We start from the raw sequence: 13,601 nt of genomic DNA on the forward strand, positions 1-13,601 counted from the left end.
ATGAAAATGACACCGAACAATCCTTTTCCATAGAAACCTTCGAAACCTTTCCCATACACAAAGATTGTTGAATGCTTGAAGATTCTGGACTTAAATAGGGGTACCTCATCCAGGTTTTCCATAACAACCCTTGTGCGAATTGTAAAATATGTGAGAAACTTTATCAAAAATTGTTGGATGTATTAAATAATTAGGAAAACTGACAAGAATTCACTGAAAAGTATCATAAATAAGAAATTGTATTTTTTAACAACATCTTCACACCCAACTAAAACAATTTACACCATTGTAATAGGGTTAATTCTTTTATTTTTTGGTGTGACAGTTAATCTAGCCTTCCAAAACACATTATCTAATACAAACAACGGAACCCACCGTCCATCGGTCCATCCCACCGAACCATAGCATCCTCCAGGCCCTGATTGCAACACGCTAATGCGGTAAAAGTGGAGTCTACCTAACACACCGACCACAATCCGGTCCCACAATCCTGGAGAGCGCCATAATCGGGTTGACCTCGTCGCATATGCTGGGTGCGGGATGCGAAACTTTAATCTCATCACCCATACAAACATGGCATGGCTGGAAAAACAGGGCAAAAGAAGGACCCAGAGATAGAACGAGAGTGAAAAAAGACACTCACACACACACACACACACACACATTCAACCATTCTCTAGCGGAAAGTAATTTGGTTTAGGTTTCGCATGGTTCACACACATGGCATCGTGTACCGTTGGGATGAAAGTAGTACCCACACCTTGTCCGATGCTGTTGTCCGCCCCGGGTAGCTGTGACGTAAGTTCCCAAAGGAGAAGAACCGCAGCTTCCGTAGAGAAGTTGGTCCAGCAAACGGGACCAGCGAGAGGACCAAAGCAAACCTAACCTTTGCAGCATCGACATCACATTATCGGATTAAGGGATTTACGAGGCAATATTAAATTTTACCGAATCGTCCAGCACCACCGGACGGTGGTACCTGTCAGAGATCTCGGCCAACTCGTACCACTCGTATGCACCGGTTCTCGCTGCTACAGATTGTTTCTCCGTGCTGTGGGTAAGTCTAACGCAGAGTCACCTTCATCGTACACAGTTTGTAAATTTCAACATGCTATCCTACCAGAGTCAAGTACAGGACCTGTCATCAAAATCCGCACCATAAGGACATGGTGTACGATGGGGGTGAGAAAAAAAACCCTCCAACCACAAAAAATTACCCTCAGCCAAGCACGTTAGCGTATTCACATATTCGCCGATCTGTGTGTTTCGCCTCCCAACGTTCATAACCATTCTCGCATACCGATACCTGTCCTGCATATCCCCTTGGTGCACCCTGTGGCAAAACCTTCCTTCGGGTTTTTGGCGTATGTTTTACCATCTCGCTTACCAACTTTTTGCCTGCGAATATCTTTTCTTTCGACTTTTTCCACCCTTACCAAATGCCAAGTGAGATGAATGTCGACTAGCGACTATCGGAAATACCGATGCAAAACCTCACACCGCCCGGGTACCGGGGAAAACCTGTCAACGGCTATGAACTTGACTTGGTGACGCACACAAAGTGAATTACCGAGACGAGGAAAGATCTACGGGCTCTTTGGGTATTCCAGTGTGCACTAACGTATGCACACTGCCCGCATTGCACAACGCCTTTCCTCGTCAGCATCACCGGGTATCGTCGCGGCCAGCATCCGGAAGACCGAAAAAAAAGCGAAAGATGATAGTTTGTCTGCAGGTGGTGGGATGAGTTTCTGTCTGTGTGTGTGTGTGTTAGGGGAAAGGTTGAGACAAGCTCTACTTAACCAAACAAGCTGCCACAAATTTGCGGTAATTTCATTCGTTTGAAGGTGTTTTCGGGTTTTTTTTTTCCTTCTTTGCGCTGCATCAAATCCTACCGGGGGAAGAATAGATTAGGAAAAACCGAAAAAACTAAAAGGGATGCTGAAGTGTTTTCTGGTCGTTGTTTTTTTGTGTGCGTCCTCGGTTCCATCGTACAAGCTACTTCTTAGAACGAATTTGACGTAGAAACATTCGCCTTTGCTCCTTACCAGCAGTAGCAAGGAAAGAAGCGATGCAGCTAACAAAGTTTGGCAATTGAATTTAGATCAAGGTTTTTTTTTTGTCTTTTCCTTTCCGGGTGGGTCATCCAGGAAGAGTATGTGCTGTTTTTTGTTGCGTTTAACGTTAATAAAGAAGTGCGTTCATGTGCGAGTGTACATAATTTTTGGGGCTCTGGGGTTTTGAACCATGGATGAGTAGGCTTTTACTTAGATTAACTTTTAAAGATTTGCATAGCAATTCATGAGTACTCCAAGGATCCCATGAGATGAGATAAGAATATACAGGATTGTTAACAATTTTGGGACAACTGCTATTAATATATGCTAAATTATAAGGAAGCTCATATGAGAGAGCGTCAAAAACCGCCAGGATACCTTCAGTCCGAACACTTATCTCTTCTGGAGGAATACTTTAACATGTGTTAAGATACAGATTCTTGCCACTAACCGATTCCCGATGGTTTTATCGTTTTGAAACTTGGACCCACGATCTAGTGTAACCGTCCAAATGGAAGAAAATATCCTGGATAGTATGGTCAGTTTATTGTGCGTGATATTTTGAATGCATCAACTATCTCCGAGTTTCCGGCTGAACTGAGAATTTTTGGTCTTTTTTGGAGAACTCTATCTGACCATCTGGTAGCTATCAATGATGGTCAATCAATCAATAGGATCGCAAAAAAGATTGAAACGTAGCACAAAATCTAATCATTCGTTAAGTCTCTGCCAGCCACTTCTTGCTTCCTTGAACTGATTTGAACGGTTCCTGAAGAGTCAATCCTGCGTACGGTGAAACAGTTCGGACAGGATTCGATACCCAGTTAATTATTTAATTTATTTTCGTGAGTATCTGTACTGTAAGGAGCGGATTTTAAAGCCAAGCTATTAAACCGGAGCTCTTACCTGAACCCTTGCTTCGGTTAGATTGATCTTCATCGCAAGATCCTCTCTCGTGAACACATCGGGGTAGTGAGTTTGGGCAAAAGCGGTTTCCAGCTCTTCTAACTGTTGAAGAGATTGAAAAGCAAATAATACTTTAAATTATAACTCTGCTCACACAAAAGAACATCCGCATCTGCTCCCGAACATACCTGCTGCAGTGTGAAAGTGGTCCGGTTGCGCCTTTGCTTTCGCCGTACGAAACTTTCATCATGGATGGCCGGATGGTACGAATAGCTGGTATCTGGGAAGAAAAGTTACAAACCAAACCAAATTTATTACATTGCTGATGATGGGTTTATGATGGTGCTGCGTTTAGATTTCTATTGACCACAGTCAAACTAACTGTTCGAGTGATGGACAAACATCACCAGCACGACCGCCATTTAGAGTTTGCCGTATTCCCACCGGCCTTTTACGCTCGGCTTTAATCCCGCGAAGCATCACGGGCAAAGGAAGTTATATGAATTATAATTAATTTCATTATTTATTCACGCAAATAGAAAATTAATTTTTCACAATTTTTATCTTTCCATTACGAATATTCCTTTCGCACTGAGGTCGTCCGAAAGCCGCCAGTAAACCCACTGGCGTACGCTACCGTATCGTACCCGTGAAACCACAGCCCACCAACCCAGCGGAAGTTTCACCAGAGGCAGCCAGAGGTCGTGATTTTTTGTTCCTCCATCCTGACCGGGGCTTCACGTTAAATCGTCCCGAACCGGACGCGAATCCAATCCAGTGCCGAGATTGCGTGCGTCCGGTTTTTGTTTTTCTTTTTTCGGGGCAATTGGACGAGTTTTACGCGTTGGTGTCGCTTTTTTGCTGCTGTTGTGGTATCGTCAGAAAGATTGATCGAACCGTTTTTGCCCTGGTGCAGCGGATGGAACAACCTGCGTATTAATGACGATTTTTCCCGTGATGAAAAATTAACATCAAATTACTGAAATCGTTCCACCAGTACGAGCCGAACGTCCCTTTGCAGAATCGTTTAAACAGGCTATGGTGGGTGTGTGCTCGGACGCGGGAGCCGAGTTGATTCAGAACCTTTTCGATTAAGAGAATCCCAGAGCTGGAAGTCAATTTTGCACCCGAAGGGATGCTTCCAACGGCAAAGGAAAGCAAAACGAGCAAGATATAATTCGACTAGTTTGTTCGGAGGGCGCGTGGCCGAAATTAACGGTCATCAGCGATGATGCGTGCACAATTCATTTCCCGAGCCATTCGCACCCAATTTGAGACACGGAATCGATGGCAAAATGGAGAAATTGAATTTTTGCCGATAATAAGATGGGCTGATGGAATTAAAACATTCGGTTGGATTAACGTGCACAGAAGGACATGGTGAGGGAATGGCGATGATGACGATGGTGATGATGAGGTCATGATTGAGCTGCTCTATGTTTGATGTATGTAACTGACGTCAAGGATATTGAATCGTAGATTGGCAATACTTTTCCGGAGTATTTATGAGAAAATCATGTTCATCTAATATATAACACTACTTACAGCATAGGATTTTTGAAACAGAAAGATATATATAAAAAAAGTTGCTAGACAGTCTTTCAAGCAAAAATTAGGAAGATGAAAGGTGAATCCCACTGACTCTACATCGGTATTTATTGAGCAGCATACCACGCACGACAAACATACCAAAAATTCCTTTCTAATTTCTGACTGCTGGTGTCTTTCGAGCGCCACAACATTGCAATGCTTAAATTGATTTCTCGGAAATCAAAACAATGCCCAGTTCGGTGAATTCCATCCCCCTAAGCGGACGCTATTTCTCCGTGCAGCAGAAGGAGCGCTAATAAGCATAATGACAACGGTGCCAATGATGATCGTAATGATGATGATTACGGATGTTTGATGAACCGAGTGCCCTGTCAATAGTCAATAATTGCATTTCTACCATCCGATTGGATGTCAATCGGCACCATTCAACACGGCCAACGATCAGTGCAGACATTTCGACCGCAGTACGAGCAATTCTTCATAAAGCAGAAAAAAAAACAAGGAGTGGAGTTTCTGGTTTAATGTTAAAACCCACCTTGCCAGAGTCATCCGTGGCATCTTGCAAAGTACTACGGCGAGGTGCGAACTTGTGGTTCGCAAAGGTTCGAAACAATTGAATTACACAAACAATCTATCGAACCACAAGAAATTTCGTTTCGATTCGTTTCGTTCCCCTGGAATGGGGAGGTGATTTGAGGGGGACGAAAATTCTTGTACGTGCCAAGGAAACCAAACCATTGGTGGGGTTTGGTTTGCGATGGAACACGATGCAATACGATGATTTTTATGAGTTCGATGAAAACGATTTACTTTCTTTCTTCAGGCATGTAATCGCAGAGCGCGTGCCGAACGATGTCTTCACGATTTATGTACACGGATCGCGTTCAGGCGCATGGTTTGAGCGGTAATTATACATCGGTTGTATCACTTTGGTTTGCATTTGCGGTGGTGTGGTTGAAGATTATTTTAGTTTCGTTATATGCTTCATCGATTCACGTTCAGTCTACGGTTGTTGAATCGAGATGCCATTTTTAGTGAGGAGTTATCATACAATCGAAGGATTTTTAAACAATTAAATTATTTTTTCTTAAATATTGTGGAAATAGTGTTTTATGAAATATTTTAGTTAAATCAGTGTTAAAGTGAGAGTTTTAACATAATAGAAATGGAAAACACTAAGAGCTTGTTGTAAGAGAAGCATAGAAATGAACCTCTCAAAATGAACTCTTTGGAATGAACTAGTGTAAAGTGGCCAGTGTATAACACATTCAAACAACATCTTATGTCACAGGAAAATTTACTTCTCGATCAGTACAAATCCCCTCAAATATCCACTAGTTGTTTTATGATGATACTCTCCAAAAATAATAGTCTACTAAAAGTATATCCGCGGTCCTTAATTTTAACCACAAATACCCGCTGTTTAAAATCAAACTTCATTCCAATTCTCATTTGCCAGCCTTATGTGCAAAAAAAAAATCACCCAACTACAATTAACAACGATCGATAGCAACAATTATCAGTGAAGGACCAGCGAAGGACGTACCATTACAACGAAACACCAAACATTACGCACCCTCTCTCGGCTGGATGTCTCTCTTCATCATTAACATCATCATCAACACACTATTCGGAGAGGGCAATTAGCGTGACACTCATGTGTTTCAACACAAAACAGGAGGGTATTCGCAACGCACATTACATACCGAAGGGAAACTCGCTCCTATGTCCCCTTCTTTTGATTTCCCCTTGATTTCAGAACAGAAACAGCAGCAACAAAAAAAAAAACACTCAAACCTCGATGTAAGCCAGAAAGCGAACAGATTGTCCTGTGGGGTAAAACGGTGCACCCTGACGAGACAGCAGGATGGAAAGAGATTTCCGTAAGCATTGAACCAGCTGGGTGGTAAAGAAGGTGCCGAAAAACTTAGAGCCCTGGTTCATTTGCGATTGCGTACTTGAACGCCCTTTGGTGCGACACATGTTGCCCGTGTCGAACTCGTGTTGGCTCTGGTTGATGTTTGCTAATCTTGTGGAAAATAAACATGATTGTTCTGTGCTGGTAAGAAGGCTAATGCGGAGTGAACAATCGGGTGTTGCGGTTGATCGGTTGGTACTTGAGGTTAAGTACTGTTTGAGGTCATTTATTGTTGGAGGACGTGTGGAACTGTGCTGGGCAATTAAATGCAGCTCAGCCAATGGAAAAGGATTGGGGAAAATTTGATAAACAATATGCTAAGCACTCGGTCCTTAACAATATATTTGTGATAAAAATGGATAGATTGGCATAGATTTTTTCTAATGAGTCTTCTAATATTTTATATTCCTTTAGAAGCCAATATGGAGACCAGCTTTAACAGAATTGACAGATCTGACGGTTTGTTTCTATGATTAGGTAAAAAATATAAAATTCATGGCTCATGATGTCCAAGAAATCAATGTGTATGATAGCAAAAGACTATCAATCACTGAAATCACTGTTGAAATGAAAAATTTAAAAGCTAATTAGGCGACCAAGTTGTTGTTTGAGCCTAAATCATGGTTTGCCAAAATAAAAGATCCAAGGTTTTTTTTTAAAAAAGGGGGCTTTTTCTATGAGTTTGATTTGTTTTTTGCCCCTTTCAACGCTTCAAATATTTAAAATTCTCCATCCACCAAACGCGTTCGCAATCAGTCGCGTCAAAAGTAAGCTCCGTAATCCAGTTGAAATAGATCACCTGGACGAACGACTGATACACGGGCCGGTGAAATCAACACCACCGGTAAGCTCATTTCCGTGGTTGGCTAGCCGGAAATAATTTTAAAACAGTAATTTAGCTCCCACCAGAGTGGTTCAGTTTTAATTTCCTAACCGATCTCAAATCCTTTCCACCTAACGTGACCGTGTCCGTTATTTGCGCTTATTTTTACATTTTTCGTTGCGTTATTGTTTTTTTCTCTTCACGTTACGCGCTTTTTTTTGTTCAATTATTGGATGAAGTGCAACTTTTTTTCCCCGGCCATTCCAGCTTGCGCACACATTTTTGCTCATGAAAAATGTACCGGGTGTGCCCGTTTTGTCTAGGTAACCACTTTGCCACAAATGAAAAACCATTAAAATGTATAAATTTCCATTTTCACCAACAAAAGGAAAAAAAAACAACGATCACAATGAACCGATAATGTCCAATCCGGTAAAACATTTATCTGTAAGCAAAAGAAAAAAATTGAAAACCAAAAAGTGTAGAACAATATTCACGTTAATTGATTGCGCATCAATTCCGGTTCGCTGACCATGGTGCATTATGGATACGGGAAGTGCAAAAACCACTTTATAACAAAATAGCGCAATCAAAAATAAATGTAATGGAGAGAGTTTTTTTTATGTATCTGAACCACAACCTGATCGAAATTGACCGATAATCCGCAAACCACAAATAAATTCGCTCGCTTGGGATCAGATCAGCTTGCAGATTACCACCAACAATATGGGGTTGGTTTGAAGTTACTGCATCAGTTGATTAATTTTAGTTTTTTTAAATTAATCTATCGCGGTCCGTGTCCATGCCTATATAGCTGGCCATTACTCCAGCTGCTCCCACCAGCAATAACTCATTGTCACTGTGCAAGGTTTGGGAGCGAAAGTCATAAAAAAGAATGATACCTTTTCAAAAATTCATACCGGAGCAAACTTTTCGGACGATCGGGCTCCACCTCGAATTAAGTCGAGACTTCCCAACAGGTTCCTTCTTCTTCAAGGGTTCGCATGCAGAGACAGAGACGCGACACCAAAAACCCGACCCACTGGCAAATTACGAATGGTTCATAATTGAATTACAACGACATGATTTTTGATCCCATTTTCCCATTTTCGGTCGCCCGTCAGCGAAACGTAGATCCGCGGTCGCGGTTTACTTTCGGGGCAATTTGATGACCGAACTAAGGGCACGGAACACGGGAAGAAAAAGAAGGTACAGTGTGAGATAGCACCACTAAACTCCCCCTTCTCTCTCACTCTCTCCCAAGGAACGGATGTAACTGTGTGTGTAGTCACTTCAAACGAAGGATCATGTGGAATTTGCGGGCTTAGGCCTGCGTCTGTGCGTTTGTCCCTTTTCATTGCCTGCAGTGACAAATTTGCCTTTTTCCCTGGGGGAATGTGACCGGCAGGGGACTGTTTCGGTAGGAGCGTCAGTTGATCTAATTTTAAAATATGCAAATGACGTAATTGATATTGAAAACAGTCGCCAGTGGCTCGGTTTTGGGGTGGGCGAATCAGATGGAGATAGTCGTGCGGAGTGATACGGTGCAAGCGAGTTAAAATATAATTTCATTTAATATTTGGTGTTTTTTTTATAAAAAGTGTCTATTTTTATATTCAAAAATGTAAGGATGAATTTCTTATTTAAGGATATATTTCTTATTTATACTTCAAATTCTTTAAACCTTGTCAGCAGATATCAGTAGTCAGTTACCGTTCACATTTTCTACCAGGAATAAAATATTCAAATGACAACATCGTTACCTTGTACCTACTTTCCCTGATTTGTTTCCCTACTACAGCTGGATGCCTTAAAAGGCACAGCTTCCCTAACCATATTAGACCTTACCAGTCGGATACAATTTGCCTCAGTCCATGTTGATCGATTGTTATCTCGACCGGTATGATAGATACAGATTTCTTCTATCGGGTTCTTGTCTATCCCGAGACTTCGCTATATCCCACACTTCGGAGGGCTGGAAAGTACTTTGAGTGGCACTTGTTACTTGATTTTAAAAAGATTTATCATGCTTGTTGGGCCGGTGAAGAGCATCGATCGGAATTCAATAAGCGACGATAAGCATCAAGCTCGTGACATCAATCCGGGTCCAGCAGTGATTATGGTAAAAGCGACCGTACCGTGATTTGCATATGCTACCCAACGTTGCTCTTCTTTTTTTGTTGAGCTGTGCCGTTGGATAGAGTGGATTGGAAAATTAATCCAGATGGTGCTAGTGGTAATTTTATTTTTATTCGTTGTAAAGGATGACTTGAGATGCATTGTAATTGAATGAAGTTATTTTTGGTAATAATATTGACTAAAAAGAAGGTAAAAATAGGAATCACAGAAATCTGATGTCATGCCTTACTATAAAAGTTAATACTATCGAACGTTTTGATGGTTATTTATATCTTTCAGATCCTTTCTAATGAAAAAGGCCTCCATTCTTATCAAAAAATTTCTCAAGTTAACGACGGATAACATCACACATACGCTTGAATTAAAACTTAAACTGCAATCTCAAACATCCTCAAGATCATCTGGTAACATATAGAAATCCTTGCAGCTATTGAAGTCAACATCGTTGCTTAAGAGCTTTTTGGTGGAGAACAGGATGATACTGTGTCCTATTATATCTATATGGTACGTGTAAGTCGTCCTTAAAGAGTTTCCTGACAAGGATCTCCAATAGCAAAAAACAGTACGTACAGATTTGGTGACGCGATAAACTATGGCCTTATGATATCTCACACGCTGAGCAATGTCCTTGGGTGTGTTGAGGGCAAGAAATGAACTCATAAAAAAACTAGAACGGATCCTTTTTATAGGTTGACTCAATGTTGAACTGTTATCAGAAATTTTTACACACTTAAACAGTTCAAATTTTGATTAAAAAAACGCATGAATCCTTTTACTTCAAAGTAGTGAAACAAATCATAATCAACAACATAATACATCAACACTCCCCGCACGAATTCATTGTATCACACACACATTTCATCTCCTAATTATCAGATTGCTGCCCGCTGCTGCACCGAAAGTCACACAAAGTAATTAACTTCGCTCACTAATTTTTGGCCTCGCCGAATACGGATGAGCATTCCCGCTCGGGGTTGCGCCTACTGCCGGTCAACCTTCAAATGGAATCCTTGCATCGTCCGCATTATCCTCAGCGCTCCCACAAGGTCCCGAAAAGTGCAGCCTATTTTTACGCCAAATTATGCTTCTATATTTGATTAGAGCGTAAATTAATTAAAACTCATCATCAACCGCTTCCTTCGCAAGGGATAAAACGTGAAGGCTCACATGCTTCACATACGGCCCAGAGGGCATGACATGGCCACGGCCTCTGTCCTATGGATCGTTACGAACCCGACGGTGATGATGTTGATGAAGGTGTAGAGAGAAATGTTTGAGTGCAGAATGCGAGTAATTCAATTTGTACGGCCGACTCTTATCAAAAACGTACGTACCGGTTGAGCACGAGCCGTACGAGCATGACCTCGACCGCCCGAGTGCATCGGTTGACGGAAACGCACAAACACTCGTGCTCGCCTCCCAACATTATACGTTATTTCAATTTACTCATTTGGATCATCAGTCGCATCATCATGAGCTGAGCTTCGTCACTTGCCTGCGGTGTGGACCGGACGCATCCACAGCTTCACAGTTCTCCGGACCAGTCCGAAGCAGTTACCCCACAAAGATTACGAAGGGCGAGGGGGCGCAAAGTTTTCGGTAATTCGAGAAGTTTTGTAACCATCACACATCTTCCACCGGTAGGAGAAGTGTCGGTTTTCGAAAGAATTATCGTCATTTAGCAGAGCCATTAGAAGCATTCGGGTCGCCTGAAAGAACCCTTGAACCGGATTACGGGAAGGCAAATCTTCGTAACGCGCCAGGCACAATTCTCACCGCATACCGGGCGCGTTTCGCGACCCATAATCTCCCACCTTGGAGTTTTGGATTAACAATCACTAACCAAATCATCGATACGTTGCGGGGGCAAATCTCAAGTTCGGGGCTAAGCGCCTTGAGCCTGCTCGGGAACCTTCCGTGAAGGTTAGGCGGTCGATGTTTCTTCCAAGTTTTGGGCCCGAAGAGTTGTAGGCCAGATGGATATCCCTTGACACCGCTAGGAGCTGACGCTCACGCTCGGCTTCGATGTCAGTCGTCATCGAATTATTCGTTATTAGATGTTTCTTTCCTTCCTCGCCGTCGCATGTTCAAAGTCCAGCCTGCCGAACAGCACTCACGGGAGGACACAGAAGTCATTCCAGTTCAATTAATGGCAGAAATAGCGAAATCGAATTAGGCCGCTGTCGATGGATTGATGCGAACGTACGGAAGCCTTCCCACCGTACGGGAAATCGATCAGTCCGGGAAATCTTTCAACACCAGACCACCACGCATACGCACTGCGTTTGAGATGCAACCCCAAGCTTGTCTCCGATGGCTACCGACGGATGGGATAAGAGTTGACAGTAATGGAATCAAAGTGCTATCGGAATGCCATCGTGAATGCACTGGCAAGCATGGCGTGTCACGGTACGGTCGTCGAACGTACGGTGCAACACGGTGGTAAGCGTGGCACCTTTTAGCTTTGGGAAATTGGGATGCGTAATAAGGTTAATGGGAAATTGCTTGAAATTGATTTTGAATCATCAACTCGACAACTTCGTGTTTCAGTGAATGTGTGTTAGGAAAGGTATGAAAATTTATATTTTTAAAATAACCAAAGAAAATTGATTCCAACAACGAATCCCGAATTAAATTACCCTCACTACCAGAAGCGAGTGTGTAATATGATAATAATTTAAAAATTATCATTATTAAAACATCCCAGCTGGGAAAACGAACATTAACGAGCGAGAGGAAAAATCTTCGACCCGATTCTTATCACGGTTGCAAAACGCTTCAATGTTCTGAACCGGCTTTTGCCCTTTTTTCCATTTCCACCAACATTCGATGAGCGCCGGTGATAGTGAAACAATTCCCGCAGGAGTCGACCTGTAACTCAATACTTTTCAGTTGCCCTTTTTCGCTTTCTAGTCGGAAACAGGTCCTGGAAATAGCTTAAGTAAGGATTTTTATTTTATGTTTGAAATAAATCCACTACCGTTTGCTTCGAGTTTGCTTCGAGGATCAAGCACCTATGCGTAGCGGGTTGCTGTAAATCAATGGAGAGGAAAATCTAAGGCTAAGCAGTGTGTTGGAAAGCTGATGGTAATTGATTTTTGTTCTATTTGATACCAGCACCGGCACGAGAGGGAGAGAATAAAATTCAATTTGGAATCGTTAAAAAGAAAACCTGCGGGAAATCTTTTACTGCATGCGGTTTAAGGGCACGAGCCGGAAAATGTTCATTTTTATAGAAATGAATTATGTCAATCAAGAGGAAAGTAAGAGCCTCACCATAATATTGATATTACATTTGCTTAATATATCGAAGCAGGAAATCCATTATGTAAAGTGGTTATTAAGAAAGTATGTTGACAAAAAAAATCGATGAGTATATGAAACTAAAGGTAAAATTTAATACAGGTCGAAAGGCAGATGCAAAAATCGTCCACATGTACAGAAATGTGCAGATGTTTACACACTAGAAATACTATACAACAGACTGAGTGCAAAGTTAACCAGCGTTCAAGCTCTTGGCCCATCTAAACAGCACTTAAGTAGCTTGTAATCCATTATTGCAGTAAGCAAATTTAGGTTTAAATATGTTTTAGAACAAAAAGCCTAAATCTTTGTTACGCCATCCTGTTGACCACTAAAGCAAATTTCTCTGAATAATGTTTGCTGCAACTAAATAATCACCAGAAGTGCGTCTCGAATTACTCTGACTCTGGCCTGTTGTTTTCTTGGAATAATTATCCAGATATTTGTGTTTCTTTAGAATATTTCATACGAATATCTACAATTTGATCGCCTGGACTACGATTAAGTTGGATTGCGAAATAATAATCAAAGGTCCAAGCTCACCTGGGATAAGGTGCTCACGGTTCATGGTTTAGAGAATGAAATGGCTCTAAACCAACGTGAATTGTATTTTATTTAAGTACGCATGGATTCTTTGAGCTAAAATATGTTTGTTTTAATTTCAGTTATAGTTTCAGTTCAATTGTTAAATTTACTGCTCGTATACTTACAAGGATGTGTTGGCGCGAACGGATACTCCAGCGTTGGTAACCGGGGCGGATGTGGTCCGGCAGGATGCAGCGACGGTGGACAGTGGTAACAAAACATTCCTCTTCCCGCCGTTGCGGAACCGAGCTGTAAGTACACGATAAAGAAAAGCAAAATTAATCACAAAAATCCACAACTAATGTGCTGCAGGGAATCC

General features: G+C 41.8%; 1 protein-coding gene across 2 annotated transcripts in view; it reads right to left on the bottom strand.

The window, feature by feature from the left end:
* The window catches only part of LOC118513548 (diencephalon/mesencephalon homeobox protein 1), a 66,476-nt gene that overhangs the window by 34,329 nt on the left and 18,546 nt on the right, over positions 1-13,601 (bottom strand). For both annotated transcript variants that reach the window (XM_036059435.1, XM_036059434.1), the window contains 3 exons: positions 13,408-13,531; positions 3,152-3,243; positions 2,964-3,065 (listed from right to left, as the gene is read on the bottom strand). In XM_036059435.1, coding sequence (XP_035915328.1) covers positions 2,964-3,065; positions 3,152-3,243; positions 13,408-13,504 — 291 coding nt within the window. In that variant the 5' untranslated portion in view covers positions 13,505-13,531. The remainder of the gene's footprint in view (positions 1-2,963; positions 3,066-3,151; positions 3,244-13,407; positions 13,532-13,601) is intronic.

The sequence above is a fragment of the Anopheles stephensi genome, chromosome 3 (assembly GCF_013141755.1).
Source record: "Anopheles stephensi strain Indian chromosome 3, UCI_ANSTEP_V1.0, whole genome shotgun sequence".
NCBI classification, from domain to species: domain Eukaryota; kingdom Metazoa; phylum Arthropoda; class Insecta; order Diptera; family Culicidae; genus Anopheles; species Anopheles stephensi.